Source organism: Canis lupus, chromosome 24, assembly GCF_048164855.1.
Source record: "Canis lupus baileyi chromosome 24, mCanLup2.hap1, whole genome shotgun sequence".
Taxonomy (NCBI): domain Eukaryota; kingdom Metazoa; phylum Chordata; class Mammalia; order Carnivora; family Canidae; genus Canis; species Canis lupus.
This window is the reverse complement of record NC_132861.1, coordinates 3,999,328-4,014,145: the sequence shown is the minus strand read 5'-3', so window position 1 is coordinate 4,014,145 and position 14,818 is coordinate 3,999,328. Positions and strand designations below refer to the sequence as shown.

The 14,818-nt window shown below is 36.4% G+C and overlaps 1 protein-coding gene across 1 annotated transcript in view; it reads left to right on the top strand.

Moving 5' to 3' along the window:
• Positions 1-14,055, top strand: part of UFM1 (ubiquitin fold modifier 1) — a 208,383-nt gene extending 194,328 nt beyond the window's left edge. The window contains exon 7 of the mRNA XM_072797294.1: positions 12,386-14,055. Coding sequence (XP_072653395.1) covers positions 12,386-12,392 — 7 coding nt within the window. The 3' untranslated portion in view covers positions 12,393-14,055. The remainder of the gene's footprint in view (positions 1-12,385) is intronic.
• Positions 14,056-14,818: the final 763 nt, after the last annotated feature.

Genomic DNA, 14,818 nt, shown 5'->3' with positions numbered 1-14,818 from the left:
GTGGGCAAAATGGGTGAAAGTGACAAGATACAAATTTCCATTTATAAAATAAATAAGTCATGAGGATGTAATTAATATACAGCATGGTGATCACAGTCAACAATACTGTATTGTATATTTAAAAGTTGCTAAGAGAGTAGATGTTAAAAGTTCTCATTAAAAGATATAAGAAAATGTAACTGTGTGGTGATGCATATTAACTAGACTTATATTGTGGTGATCATTTCACAATATATATAAATATCGAATCATTATGTTGTATACCTGAAACTAACGTAATGTGATAGGTCAATTACATTAAATTTTTTAAAAAGATTTTATTTATTTATTCATGAGATACACAGAGAGAGAGAGACAGAGGCACAGGCAGAGGGAGAAGCAGGCTCCATGCAGGGAGCCCAACGCAGGACTCGATCCTGGGACCCCAGGAACACGACCTGAGCCAAAGGTGGACACTCAACCGCGGAGCCACCCAGGTGTCTTGTCAATTATATTAAAAAGAAAAATAATAAATAGACCCTTGTTTGTTACAAGATGATGTATGATTCATTAGTATGGACATCGTGGGTCTTGTTATATACCAAGCTCTACTCCTGGCTTCATTTTCTGTGTCTGTCTCCTGCACACCAAAGATTCTAGTCACACAACTGTTCACTTTTCTAGACTATGCCCTGCGCTTTCATAACCTTGTGTCTTTGATTATAGTGTTCATTCTGCATGGATTATCTTTCCTCTACCTCAACTTCTTTTAAAGGATGCATTTAATTCTTCAAGGTCAACTTCTCCTAAGACTTTTCCATTCTCTTATCATCATTATTCATTTCTTCTTTTGAATATTCATAGCTTTTTGATTATGCCTTTTGATTAGGCATTTTTACTGTATATTTTATTTACATAATGATACTATGAAACTCACAAAGCACTTTCACAAATGTCTAAAACTCACAGCCATGATTTGAGTGTATATCAGGTGAGGAAATAGGTTCAGAGAATTGAATGTTGTGCCCAAGTTTCACAGTCCAATAGCCTCTCAACTGTCTTTCTTAAATGTGGAACTTGTATCTCAGAGTATTCTATAGTTCTGCTTCCCCTTGTAGACCCTGGCTCCCTCAGCACAGGAGCCCATATCCTGCTCACTGCCTGGATCATAGTAAGCCTCAGTGCCAACTTGCCTAACTACTGAGGCTCCTGCTAGAATTCCTTCCCCACAGTGCCTCTCCTTAGCTGAGATCATGTCATCCCTTTGAATGAATTTAAGAAGATAAAAGGTCGATAACTAGAATTGAATCAAACCCACCTACTTTATATGTTGTATTCCAGGTAAAGGAATTGTGTGCCTTTATTTTGTTTCAAAGACAAAGTCTCAAAGTAATGACCAATCTCAGTAACCAATCTTTGCCTTTTTTCTCCGGTCCTAAATTCTGTCTTCAAAACCTACCCAATAAAAGCAATAAACAGGCACATCACAAAAGAGAAAATTTAAGTAATAAAATAACCCATAGATAGGTATCAAATCTTAGTTGACAACATTTCCTGGTTATCCATCAGTGAGTCTGTGTCATTTGCCAGTCACTACTCTAAATGCCATGTGTGCATTGCTTTGTTCAATTCTCATAAAACCCCCATGATAGGTCAGCACTTTCACTTCTCAGATAAGAAACTGAGGTTGAAAAAGTTTTTAAGGCACCTGGGTGGTTCAGTGGTTTAGCGTCTGCCTTCAGCTCAGGGTGTGATCCCGGAGTCTTGGGATCAAGTCCCACATTGGGCTCCCTGCATGGAGCTTGCTTCTCCCTCTGCCTGTGTCTCTGCCTCTCTCTCTGCGTCTCTCATGAGTAAATAAATAAAATCTTAAAAAAAAAAAAGTTTAAATGACTATCCCACCCCTAATAAGAGATACAGGTAGAGTTTGCTCAGAAGTATATCTGAGGCATGGGACTCAGTAGAATATATACACACATCTATGTCTGCGTGTATAGACACTTACATGTGTTTGTAAATACAATGCTAGAAAATGTATGCTGAAGTTGATACTCTTATATTTTCTTTTGGCAATTTTAATTTTTCCAAGCCTTTTTAAGAAAACAGTATAAACTTATTTATCATAACCTGTATCTTTTGATGAATCCTTTTGAAATAACTGTTACATTATGGTTAAGAATGTTTGATTTGGGGGGCACGTGGGTGGCTCAGTCAGTTAAGCATCTGACTCTTGATCTCAGCTCAGGTCTTGATCTCAGGGTTGTGAGTTCAAGCCCCATGTTGGGCATGAAGCCTACTTTAAAAAATTAAAAAAGTTTATTTGGAATTAAACAGACTCTATTTTCTTTCCTTCTTCTTTCCTTATATACATATAGGTAAAGTAATATCGCACACACAGACACACATCCAATATCACACATGTTTTAAGTGGGTAACAGAGACATAGAAAGGTCAGTAAATCTGCTTGTCCCTGAATGCCAGCCCTAGCCCATGCCCTGCCACTCATTCCCAGGCCTTCCTAGATCCCAGCAGGTGATAACAGTAAGGAACAGCTGAATAAGGATGGATTTGTAATTTAGTTATCCACATAGAAAAGGAACTCACAACTGAAATAAAAACTATATAGAAATTAAATGTTGACCATATTTCAACAAATAGAAGCTATTGCTTACAGAACAATAACATTAAGCATTCTGCTGGGCTATTTACATACATTATCTAACTTGGTCTTCTCAGTTATTTAAGGGACTGGTTGTATTATAATGTGTCCAGAAACTAAAGCCCAGAGCAGTTAAGTAATTGGCCCATAACTGGTAAATGACAAGACAAGGTTAACTATATATAATTATAAAGCCCATTCTCTTTCCTCTCTGCTACATTCTATTGAGTTGAGAAATTCTTGAGTTAAAGGATTGGTTTATCTTTTCAATGAAAGATGATTTCATGCTTTATTGCTTACAGGTGGTCCTTGACTTAACAATGTTTTGACTTAATGTTTTGTTGTTGTTGTTGTTTTACTTTACAATCATGTGATTGAAGCCATAGGCTTCAGTAGAAACTGCAGTTCAAATTTTTAATCTGTATAATCTTTTCTCATGATGCTGGGCAACAAGCCCCATCTCCCAGTCAACCACGCAATCACAAGGATAATTAATTGATACATTGACAACCATTTTGTACTCATACCACCATGCTGTTTTTCACTTTCAATACAGTATTCAAGAAATTATGAGATATTTAATACTTTATTATGAAATAGGCTTTGTGTCAGATGATTTTGCCTAAGTGTAGGCTAATGTCGGGGTCCTGAGCATATTTAAGGTAGGCTAAGTAAGCCAGGATTCGGGTAGGCTAGGTATATTAAAAGTGTTTTTGACTTACAGTATCTTCAACTTACAAAAGGTTTTTTGGTGGAGGTAACCTCATGGTAAATTGAGGAAGATCTGTATGTGCAACGTTTTGATTATTTAAGCATCTTTGATTTGCCTCTGTCTTCTGATTTTGCAAAAAGCTTATTACATTACCCCAAGAGTTATTACAATAGGTACCATAAGACCTGGGTTTTATTTTAATCTTCCATGTGACCTTGAACAAATCTTGAAATTCTTCTGCCACTTTTTATTTATTATATAATTGGGAGCTTGAATGAATGATTTAGGGTTTTACCTAGCTCTGATATTTCTCTATTAAATCTAAATTGATTCATCTTTTTAGTTAATTCTCCAATGGAGGGAAAACATGTGGTCCTCTCAAGAATTTTTTTCACTGCAGTAAAATACCATTAACTCAAATAATGTGATTTTTAAAAAATAGTTTATTTAACTCGGAAGTTACAGTGTGAAAGACTCAAAATGTTACCTGCTTACGCAAAATACCATACATGGGATTTGTCAATGTTTCTACTAGAAAAGAATTTGTAATAATTAATAATTTCATTATTAATCACAATTTTGACACTGTGATTCCTAAATATTTACCTACATACCTCTAAAAAAAATGGAAGGAAAGAGAAATGCTCACAATCCAAGTATGACAAGTATTACTGCAGGCTACATTATTATTATTATTATTATTATTATTATTATTACTATTACTGTAGCCTGCAGTAATAGATCTCTTTAGGGTACAGTGACTTTGTCCCAATCATTACAAGTGTTATTTTACTATCTTCACATTGAATAAAGCAGCATCTCAGAACATATTGGAGGAAGGCATTAACACTAGAATTTTCACTGCCAGTATCAGAAATGTCCTCCTCTTCCCTTCTGCAGCATGTTGCTAAAAGACCAGCTTGGGAGCATGAATCCTCACACTCCCACGTGACTCCTTCCAATGAAATTAATGAAATGACAGGCAACTCATCAAAACATTTGGCATTTTAGTATCCGTGCCTCCCACTTCAGTGTCTTCTCTGGTGTTGTAAGGAAAGCAGGTGGTTCTACATTAGAAAGCGAGATTGGGAGCTATGCGCTTCTGCTTCACTCTATCTCAGTGTGATCACCTTACCTGAATTTTAGGTTCTGTCTGAACTAGAAAGACTCTACCGTTACAAAATAATGTCTGCAATGAATGATTAAAGGAGGTAACCACATTGTGCTTGTAGTGGATGTAAACTAAATCTTAAATCTCTACCATAAAAACATTCTGTAAAAGGGATGCCTGGGTGGCTCAGTGGTTGAACGTCTACCTTTAGCCCAGGGTGTGATCCTGGAGTCCTGGGATCAAGTCCCACATCGGACTCCCTGCATGGAGCCTGCTTCTCCCTCTGCCTGGGTCTCTGCCTCTGTGTGTGTGTCTCTCACGAATAAATAAATAAAATCTTTTTTAAAAAATTCTGTAATGATTTAGGAGTTTGAAGTTAAGAAAAGGAAATTTTTGCTCTACTTAAAAGCATTTAGAATTCATCTGAACTATTATCTTCAGTTTTCAGCATTGTACTTTAAGAAGAAAATGGCCAAATAGAAATATAACCAGGAGAAAATCACCAGTTAGATGAAGGAACATGAAACCAACTGTTGAAGTAATTGGGGGAGAGGAGGTTATCTTGGGGAGGGAATGAATATTCAGGAGGAAGATGATGATTATGTGCAAATATCACTTGAACAGGATTATATTTGTCTAATACAATACAAAGATTCAAAATAAACCCAATGAGTAAAAGTTCTAGGTAGAGAAACACTTAGTAGTTAAGCAAGGAAAAAATAATAATTTTTAGATATTTCTGAAAAAGGAAATACTCCCTTGGAAGATATTGTAGAACTATAATTCCTATTGCTACAGAAATGGTTAACAATAATGGTTAACAGAAATGGTTAACAAAAATGGTTAACAGAAATGGTGGCTAATGTAAAATGGATTCTGACACAATGACTGAGTGGGCCATATGACCACTTGTGTCATTTGCAACAAGAGATTCTTCTTTTTAAAGAAGATTTATTTATTGGAGAGAGAGAGTGCACAGTGGAGAGTGGCAGACGGAGAGGGATAGAGACACTCAAGTAGACCGCACACTGAGCTCAGGCTTGATCTTAGAACTGTGATCACAACCTGAGCTGAAACCAAGAGTCCACTGCTTAGCCAACTGCACCACCCAGGTACCTTATTAATGAGAGATTTGTATTTTAAGTCTATGATAACAGAGTTATTAGAAAAGTGAAAAAAGAGCTTCTAACTAATGCATTTTAAGCACAGAAATAAATAAAAGTTATTACTCCAATTACCAAATGTTTCTTTTTCATTCCCCTTAAAAGATAATTAATTCCAATAGGCTTTTCTTTCATCTTCAAGTTTACAAAGATCATGTGAAGTAGACAAATTGTTAGAAATAAAATATTTGTTTCCAGTTTTGTCAATTCTTTATGCAACTCAACTCAACTAAAAAAAAATTAAAAAGTACCCAGAGTTGAAGATTTCATTCATTGAAATTTTATAGAGCAAGTGAAAAAGCAAGGGGCAGAACAGAATACTATTTGGTTAAAATAAGGAAAAAGAAAAGAAAACAAGTCTGAACATATGCCAAACTACTAAGTAAAGAGTGGCATTGGAGAAGGAGAAATTTTAACTTTGTTATTTGTTTGTAACTTTTGAAATTTGTTCCAAAAATCTGTCTTCCTTTAAAAAGTTATATTTAAGTTATTTTTAAAATAAAGCTAACAGAGAGCCAACTCTTCTCCAGTACTCAATAAATATGAATGAGCTTTGTTATAGAAGTTCTCAAAATATGTTGCCTTATATATGATTTAATTTCAGATTAGACTCTGAATAAAAGGTCTACTAAATTAAAAGCATACCAAAGGAATAACATAAGGAAAGTGAGACACCATTCCTTTCTTCATGAAGCCAATAATCAAAGGGAAAGGGCATACATCTGTGAACTAACCGAGGGGCATGATTACCAAGCAACATATGAACAGAATGGCCTTCACTAGAGAGTAGTACAAACTATGTACTCCAAATGTTAAGAGTCTTAAATAAAATCAGAGCTAAAATTAGGTGGGGGTTACACAAAAGTATTTTCTGGATGAGGTAGGGATGTTAATGAAAGTTTTAAAGAAGATAAGAGACTAGGAACAAAGTTAATTAATTGTAACCATGAGACTCTTCCTGTATCCACTCTTTTAATTATTAAAGAATTTCATGGATTTTTAAAAACAAACCACCACTCCTTCCCTCTTTCCAGATCATTTGGCATTTAGTGGCTAATTACCAGTTTAGTTTGGGTTTGAGAAAGTTCTAAGTTCTTTAGGCTTAGGTACCCAGAGGACAGATGTTCTTCTAGGCACACTGTTTTAGAACTTACTGTCAAAATAAGCTTTGTTCCAACTTGTATTTAAAACAATAAGAGGTCACAAAAAGAGGGCTTGTGTTCTGCCTACTGCAGTGAGTGCCCCGGCAGCTTCATGATCCACTTGTTCAGCTCTCACATCCATCAGGTAGAGATGCCGAGGACATAATAGGTAACTTCATGCATTAATAAGCGCTCTTAAGCTTTCATTACTTTTTTTTTTTTTTGCTTTTATTGCTTTTTAATGAAAGGTTATCTTGTCATTTTCTTACAGACTTAACTATTTCAAGCTAAAGTGCCCATTTGTGTGGCATCCAGGACCTAAATTGATATTCTCTAAATTGTAACCACTATAGATTTTATTAACACTGTCATCAAAGGAAGAAAAAAAAGGAAAGAGGAAGGTTAAATGTGTCCATATTACCACTTTTAGCATCTGTGACAATGAACTAGATGGCTTAATGCTTAAAAATTTTATTTTCTTTTAAGATTTTATTTATTTTTTTCATGAGAGACATAGAGAGAGAGAGAGAGAGGCAGAGACAAAGGCAGAGGGAGAAGCAGGCTCCACGCAGGGAGCCCAATGGACTGGATCATGACCTGAGCCAAAGGCAGACGCTCAACCGCTGAGCCACCCAGGTGCCCCAGAATGTGCATTTTTGATCGAATGCTGTCATCTAAGCCATTTTACATCTCTTTAGGGGGAGAAATTAACTTGTAGAAAAAATAGTAGTAATGAATATAAGAATATAACTATTGCCATTGCAATGTAAATGAAAATTGTCTGGTAGAGTTTCAGTTGATTTTTACCCCATAAAAAAAGACAACTTTAAACATTTTATCACTCTATAGAAGGGGTGCCTGGCTGGCTCACCTGATAGAGCATGTGACTTGTTTTCTGAGTTGAGTTCAAGCTCCACGTTGGGTATAGAGCTTACTTAAAAAAAAAAAAAAGTTATTGCTCTAAAGAATATTTACTAGTTTTGCATCCATCAGCAACTTCATTTCAGCATTCCTGACTGTATGTGTGTATGTACACACGCACAATATACAGACATATACATATACACACTTGTTATGTATTGAGAGTCTCCTTTGAACTTATCAGAACATCTCATTGGTTCACTCATTAACTAATGAGTTAAATAAAAACTTTTTAGTTGGGATCCCTGGGTGGCGCAGCAGTTTGGCGCCTGCCTTTGGCCCAGGGCGCGATCCTGGAGACCCGGGATCGAATCCCACGTCGGGCTCCCGGTGCATGGAGCCTGCTTCTCCCTCTGCCTATGTCTCTGCCTGTCTCTCTCTCTCTCTCTCTCTCTCTCTCTCTGTGTGTGTGTGTGTGTGTGTGACTATCATAAATAAATAAAATTAAAAAAAAACTTTTTAATTGCATCAGAGCCATGACTTTACCTTTGTAAAAAATATATTTTAGAAAAGGCCAGAGAGGGCAGCCCTGGTGGCTCAGCGGTTTAGAACCGTCTTCAGCCCAGGTCGTGATCCTGTAGACCTGGGATCGAGTCCCACCTCAGGCTCCCTGCATGGAGTCTGCTTCTCCCTCTGCCTCTCTTTCTCTCTCTCTCTTTCTCTCTCTCTCTCTCTCTAATAAATCAATAAAATCTTTAAAAAAATAAAAGAAGAAAGAAAAAAAAGGCCAGAGAAGATCTCACAAGTAAAGTAATATTTGGGCAAAACCTCAAGGAGGATGGAAAACAAGCAATTTAGTAATCTGGGGTAAGAATATTCCAAGCTTAGAGAAAAACAAACTCAAACGTCCTAAGAGAAAAGATGTGAATAGTGAGGGAAAAAGAAGTATTCACTTCCATCTCTCGCAGCCTACATACCATGTGGGGTTTTGAGAGCAGACAAAAAAAACAATAAACAAACATTACATGGACACACACCATAGACATCTGGAGTGTATGTAATTCAAAAGCAAGACATACAAATTTCTGAGGGGACACAGCAAAGGAAATAACTTATATAGCTTGGTCAAAGTGACAAAGACTTCCGCAATGAGATAACAAGGAGCATTTGTTAAAATTGGCAGACAATCAGCAATTTAATTGTGCTACTATAAGGCTTTCCCTCGTCTGAATAAGAGATACAGTCAGGAAATTTTTCTTGTTTTTTAAAATAATTTTATAAGGCTTTCCCTTGTCTGAATAATAGGTATAGTCAGGAAATTCTTCTTGTTTTTTTAAATAATTTTATCCTAAAATCATGAAAACATGTCATTTTAAAAATTTAATATAAGTCACCTATTTGAATAGCTGTGTCTACTAGCCAATGGAGATTCTAGTTTTCTTCCTAATAGAGTTTTGCCTTTATTTCATACTAAACTAATCTTTAAGTGTACTTATAGAAAAAATTCAGAATAAAGCATTAATCTGGTCCCTAAATCACAGATACCTCAATAGTCAGTGGCATCAATTCACATTATTACATTTTAGAGTATATAGAGATAATTGCAATAAAACGATAGATAACTGAAAAAAAGAGATAAGTCATATTCTATTCAACAAAAGTTTAGTATCTATAATAATTGAGCATTTAGTGTCTTGCTTTACATTTTGCCACAGAAATAAATAAGGCTCTGATGTAATAAAGTTGATTTATGCATACAAAGTAGCTAATTTTTTATTTCCTATTCCTGGGGCAATATTTTCAGAGCCACCTTAGGAATGTCAAACCACACATGAAAAGAGAATAAAAATTTCATCAGCTAATAAGTCACTTTACTTTTTTTTGAAAGCTGATGAGGCAGCTTGTCTGACTGTTTTTTTTTTTTCTGTTCATGTTCTTTTATGTGATACATACACTCGTGACATTTTAAAACATTAGGCCAGAGGATGAAGACTCAAATGCTTTTGAAACGTCTGTCAGCATCTTCCAGCTTTTCCTTGAAATGTGTATTTGGTTTGAGCAGTGTAAATTCATGAATAGTTACATGAAGAAGCATTTATGTCCATGGTCACAAACACAATCAGAATCCCTTCTATCTTTTTTTCTTTGTAGCTCTTTTTGTCAGCATACAACAAAAGTAGACCCTTGTCCTCCTCCCAGGGAACAGCACAGTAAAGTATACAAGACAGCGAGGTACGAAGAATGCTTTGATGTAGGTTTAAAGTATCCTAATGAAATAATAAATAAATAAATAAATAAATAAATAAATAAATAAATAAAGTATCCTATCAAATACAATGCAAATCTGCATCCTGACCCCCTATTAGTGACACAGACATGGGTGCTGGTCTCTAGCAAGTATCAGGTCTAGGAAACAAGAGAGGTGAAGAAAATGATCAGAACAGCATTGATCTCATTCATGACTGACCAAAGGCTAGAGTCATGAGTGAATCTTTCTTAGCACCAGTGGCAGCTGAAAGACGGCCTAGAGGAAGAGGCTGCCAAAGGAGGCTTTCAGGAAGCAAGAGAAATAGTAAAGAGGAGAGAGGTGGGAAAAAAATCAGCAGCAAGAAAAAGGAGCTCTGATTCCTTTATATCTCTCAAAACCTGAGAAGAATCTACACACAGTTTGGGAGTTTGGGATGCAGACAAGAAAGCAGTAAGGAAGCGTTGTGTGGACATGGGCTGTAGATATCTGGCTGGGGGAATGGAATTGATTTCAGGAAGCCTCAGATAAGTTTTAAAACAGTTGGAACGCATGAGTCTCCTTCACCTTTGGGGATCCACAAAATAAAATGTGTCTTTGGGCACAAGGTCAGAAATGAGGACAAAAGCTACTGAATTAACATTGTTTCCTGATTTATGGCGATTAAACATATTATAAAGGTGCATTCGAGTCCAATTTATATGTTGGAGGGCAAACCACTACCCAGTTCATTGTCATGGAAGCAAAATATCCATAACATTCTTAATCCAGGTAATTTGGGGGCATCAATAAAAGACTCTGTGTTTGTGTGTGTGTGTGTAGCTGAATTATACATAGACATTAGTAGAACATTATTTTTGACAATGTCTTATTTTGCACATTTTGATTTCAACAAAAGAAATGGTCAACTTGGAGGAAGCAATAACCATCTTCAAAATTGTACTTTTAAATTGTTTTTTTTTAAGTGTTCTTTTGTTATGTATCATTCATTAATTTATTCAACGTGGTTTTTTTTTAAGATTTTATTTATTTATTTGAGAGAAAGAGAGAGAACATGAGCATGAGTAGGGAGAGAGGAGAAAGGAGAGAGGCAGAGAGAGAGGGAGAAGCAGGCTCCCCGCTGAGCAGGGAACCCAAAACAGGGCTCGATCCCGGGACCTGGGATCACAGCCTGAGCAAAAGCAGACATTTAACTGACAGAACCACCGAGGCCCCCCGTTATTCAACATGTTATTTATCTAATACTTACTCCGTCCCAAGCAGCGTTTGGGTATAGGGGCTAGAGCAAGAAAATAAAACAGTAAAGTACTCTTGCAATCTATAAGGGGAGAAAAAAATAAAATATATAAAATGGAAGGTAAGGATAGTGCCTTAAGGGAAACGAAATGATAGGAGAGTGAAAGCAGGATTGGGGATTGCCTGAGAGTGGTATGTTATCAACAGAATATGATCAGGGGAGATTCCTCTGATAAAGTGACATGGTAACAAGACTTTGAAGGAAGGAAGGGAAAGGATCATAAGGATATCTAGGTGTAGTGGCTATTCTTGATATGGCAGTTTGGCTCAGCTACCATCTCAAGTTATTCAAACACTTACCTAGGTCCTCCTGTGCAGTCGTTTTGCACATGTAATTAAAGTCTGTAGTCAGTTGACTTTAAAGATTATCCTAGGTGATCTGAATGGGCCTAACTTGCTCAGTTGGAAGGCCTTAAAAGCAGGGCTGACACTTTCCAGAGAGAGAGAAGAAATGCTGCTTGAGAGGAGACATCGTCAGTGCATGCCTTCGGAGCTCCATTCTGCTTATAATCTTCCTTTCCTGACTGCCTGGCTTATGAAATTGAGACATGCTTAGCCAGCCCCACAACTGCCAATTCCTTTTAACAAAGATCTTTCTATCCAACTGGTTCTGCTTCTTGTTGAGCCGTGACTGACACACTGGAGAACATTCCAGGCAGAGGAAACAGCAGGCCCTGAAGGGAGAAGATGTGTGGCAGGTTGAGGACACATCAAGGAGCCAACGTGGCTTCAGCAGAGGGAGCAGGAGGGAAAGGCAGAAGAAATATGTTAGCTCTGGACACATGATGTTTAGGTAGCAAAATAGAGATATCCAATAGATATTTGGATATATCGGTCTAGAGTTTGGGGTAATGTCTGGATTAAAAGGTATACTTTTGAGGGACATCCGGGTAGGTGTAATTTTCATCAATGAGATTGTATGAGCCTCAGGGCATCCAACACACAGAGTTCGGTGGAAGGCTAAGAAGGAGTCTGAAGAGGGCACAGGAATAAACAAGGCAAGGTGGTGGCCTCAAGACCAAGAAAATAGAGAAACGATGTTGGGAGGTGGACTGACCTCCCTGGCCAACTCCTGATGAGCAATAGAGAAACCACTGTTGGCCTCAGTAGGAACAATTTTGGGGAGTGTTGGGATAAAAAGTTGATGAACTGGATTCGAGGGAGTGGAAGAAGGAAAATGGAGACCTCAAGGACAGACAACTATTTTCTTTTTCCAGGCAGTGAACATCACTTGGAGAAGTAATCCAGGTAATGGCAGACCAGCAGAAATGCAAGATTCTGAGAGTGGAATCGGGATTACATTTAATCATCCTATCCTAAATTTTGGACAAATCGACATCCATTATTGGGCAGCCTGTCAGAGATTTTTTTTATTTTTAAAATCATTTCAATTAAGTTGTAATTGACATACAACACTGTATTAGTTTTAGGTGTGTAACATAATGACTTGATATGTGCATATACTGCAAAATAATTACTAGTTAACGTCCATCACCACACAATTACACAATTTTTTTCTCGTAATGAAAACTCTTGAGATCTACTGTCTTAGAAACTTTCAAATCCACAGCACGGTATTGTTTACTCTAGCCACCATGCTGTACAGGACATCCCCCAGACTTACCAAGGTCATACCTTGAAGTTTGTATCTTTTGACCTCCTTCACCCATTTCCCCCTCACTTCTACCCTCCCCAGTGGCAACTACCAAACTGTTCTCTGTATCTATGAGTTCAGGTTTTTTTTTTAGATTCCACAGAGAAGTGAGATCATACAGCAATTGTCCCTCTGACTTATTTCACTGAGCAGAATACCCTTGTGTTTATCCATGTTGTCACAAATGGCAAGATTTTATTTTATTTTTATGACTGAATAATATTCCATCACACACACACACACACACACACACATAGCCCATATCTTCTTTATCCATTAATCCATCCATGGATACTGAGGTTATTTCCAAGTCTTGGCTATTATAACTAATGCTATAAAGAACACAGGGGTACAGATATATTTTCAAGATAGCTATTGCACATTTTTTGAGAAAATGTCCAGAAGTGAGATTAGATTGTCGGTTCATGTGGTATTTCTGTTTTTAATTTTCTGATGAATTTCCACACTGTAGCTGTACCAATTTACATTTCCATCAACAATGCACAAGGGCTCTCTTTCCCCCACATCCTCACCAACACTTGTTATTTCTTGTTATACTTGAAAACATCTAATCTAACAGGTATGAGGTGATAGCTCATTGTGGTTTTGTTTGTATTTCCCTAGCGATTAGTGATACTGCATATCTTTTTCATGTACCTGCTGGCAATCTGTATGTCTTCTTTGGAAAAATGTTTAAGATCCTCTGCCCATTTTAAATTGGACTGTTTGTTCTTTTCTATTGAATTGTGAGAGTTCGCTATTTTTTGGATATTGACCTTGTATAAGATATATGATTTGCAAATATTTTCTCTCATTTGTTAGGCTGCCTTTTCATTCTGTTGATAGGTCCCTTTGCTCTACAGAGCTTTTTGTTTTGATATAGTCCCACTTGTTAAATTTGCTTTTGTTGCCTTTCAAGGTAAAATAAGGTATTCAACAACCAATTTATTCAATGTCACAACCTCAAATCCTTTCTGGAACGAGGAAGAACATAAAATGTCATTAAAATAAACATTAGACTCTCTCTGTGTCTCTCATGAACAAATAAAATCTTTTAAAAAATATAATAAAATAAACATTAGATATGTGACATTTTGCTATAAACGAGTTATAGGACAAGTGTAAAGCATAAATTATAGGTGTTCAATATTCTAAAAATATGTTTCATGTAAGCTTATGCTCAGAAGATATGGAAATTAGATGGAGAATAAAATATTTCTTGTAGTTTCATAATTGACTAAAAGTTTCTTTATCTACTTTTAATGTTTTGTAAAAATTTGCTTGAAATTTAAAAAGAACAATATAATTAACTCCTTTATTAAAATGTTTAAAAGCAGATAATTCTTCAGGAAATATAACATGGTCCACCACCAGTTAGAATGAATTAATGCTTCATTTTTCCCTAGGAAGTATCTCACACCTGTTTCTAATATTTGTTCCTCTGGAATAATTCCATACACTTGGTTCACTGATTTCTCTTTTTTAGGTCTGCCTAATGTAAAAGAGTTGAGCATAGCTATTACACCCCAGTGGTCTAGAAATCTTCACCCCTGTTAAATAGAGGCTGACCCTAGTGTGTGGTAGTGAATGTGATGTGAAACAAAACATATCACTTTCTTTAAAGAAATCATAAAGATCACACAGTTCAATTTTTTCCCTTCAGAGTTAAATAAATGGCGGATAAATGAATTTGGCTTCTTTAAAAGAAAAAGATACAGCAACTTCCAACATAAACATAAATTGTTACTCTCCAAGGAGAGCAGGTGAGGATAAATCTCTTTTTGTGGTTTTGAAATCCAAGTAAAGACAACCTGGATAAAAGGGCTGGACATTTGAATGGATTTATCCCTCGAATGTACCGGGGCTTTATTTCCATTTCTGTAGTGAATTTTTGCCATTTCATTGAAAGCCATGGGTGCACAAATATATGATCTTGGATTCATTTGAGCCTGCATGCACGAAATGTTTATTCAGTGTTCATTCTGAAAGATAGAAT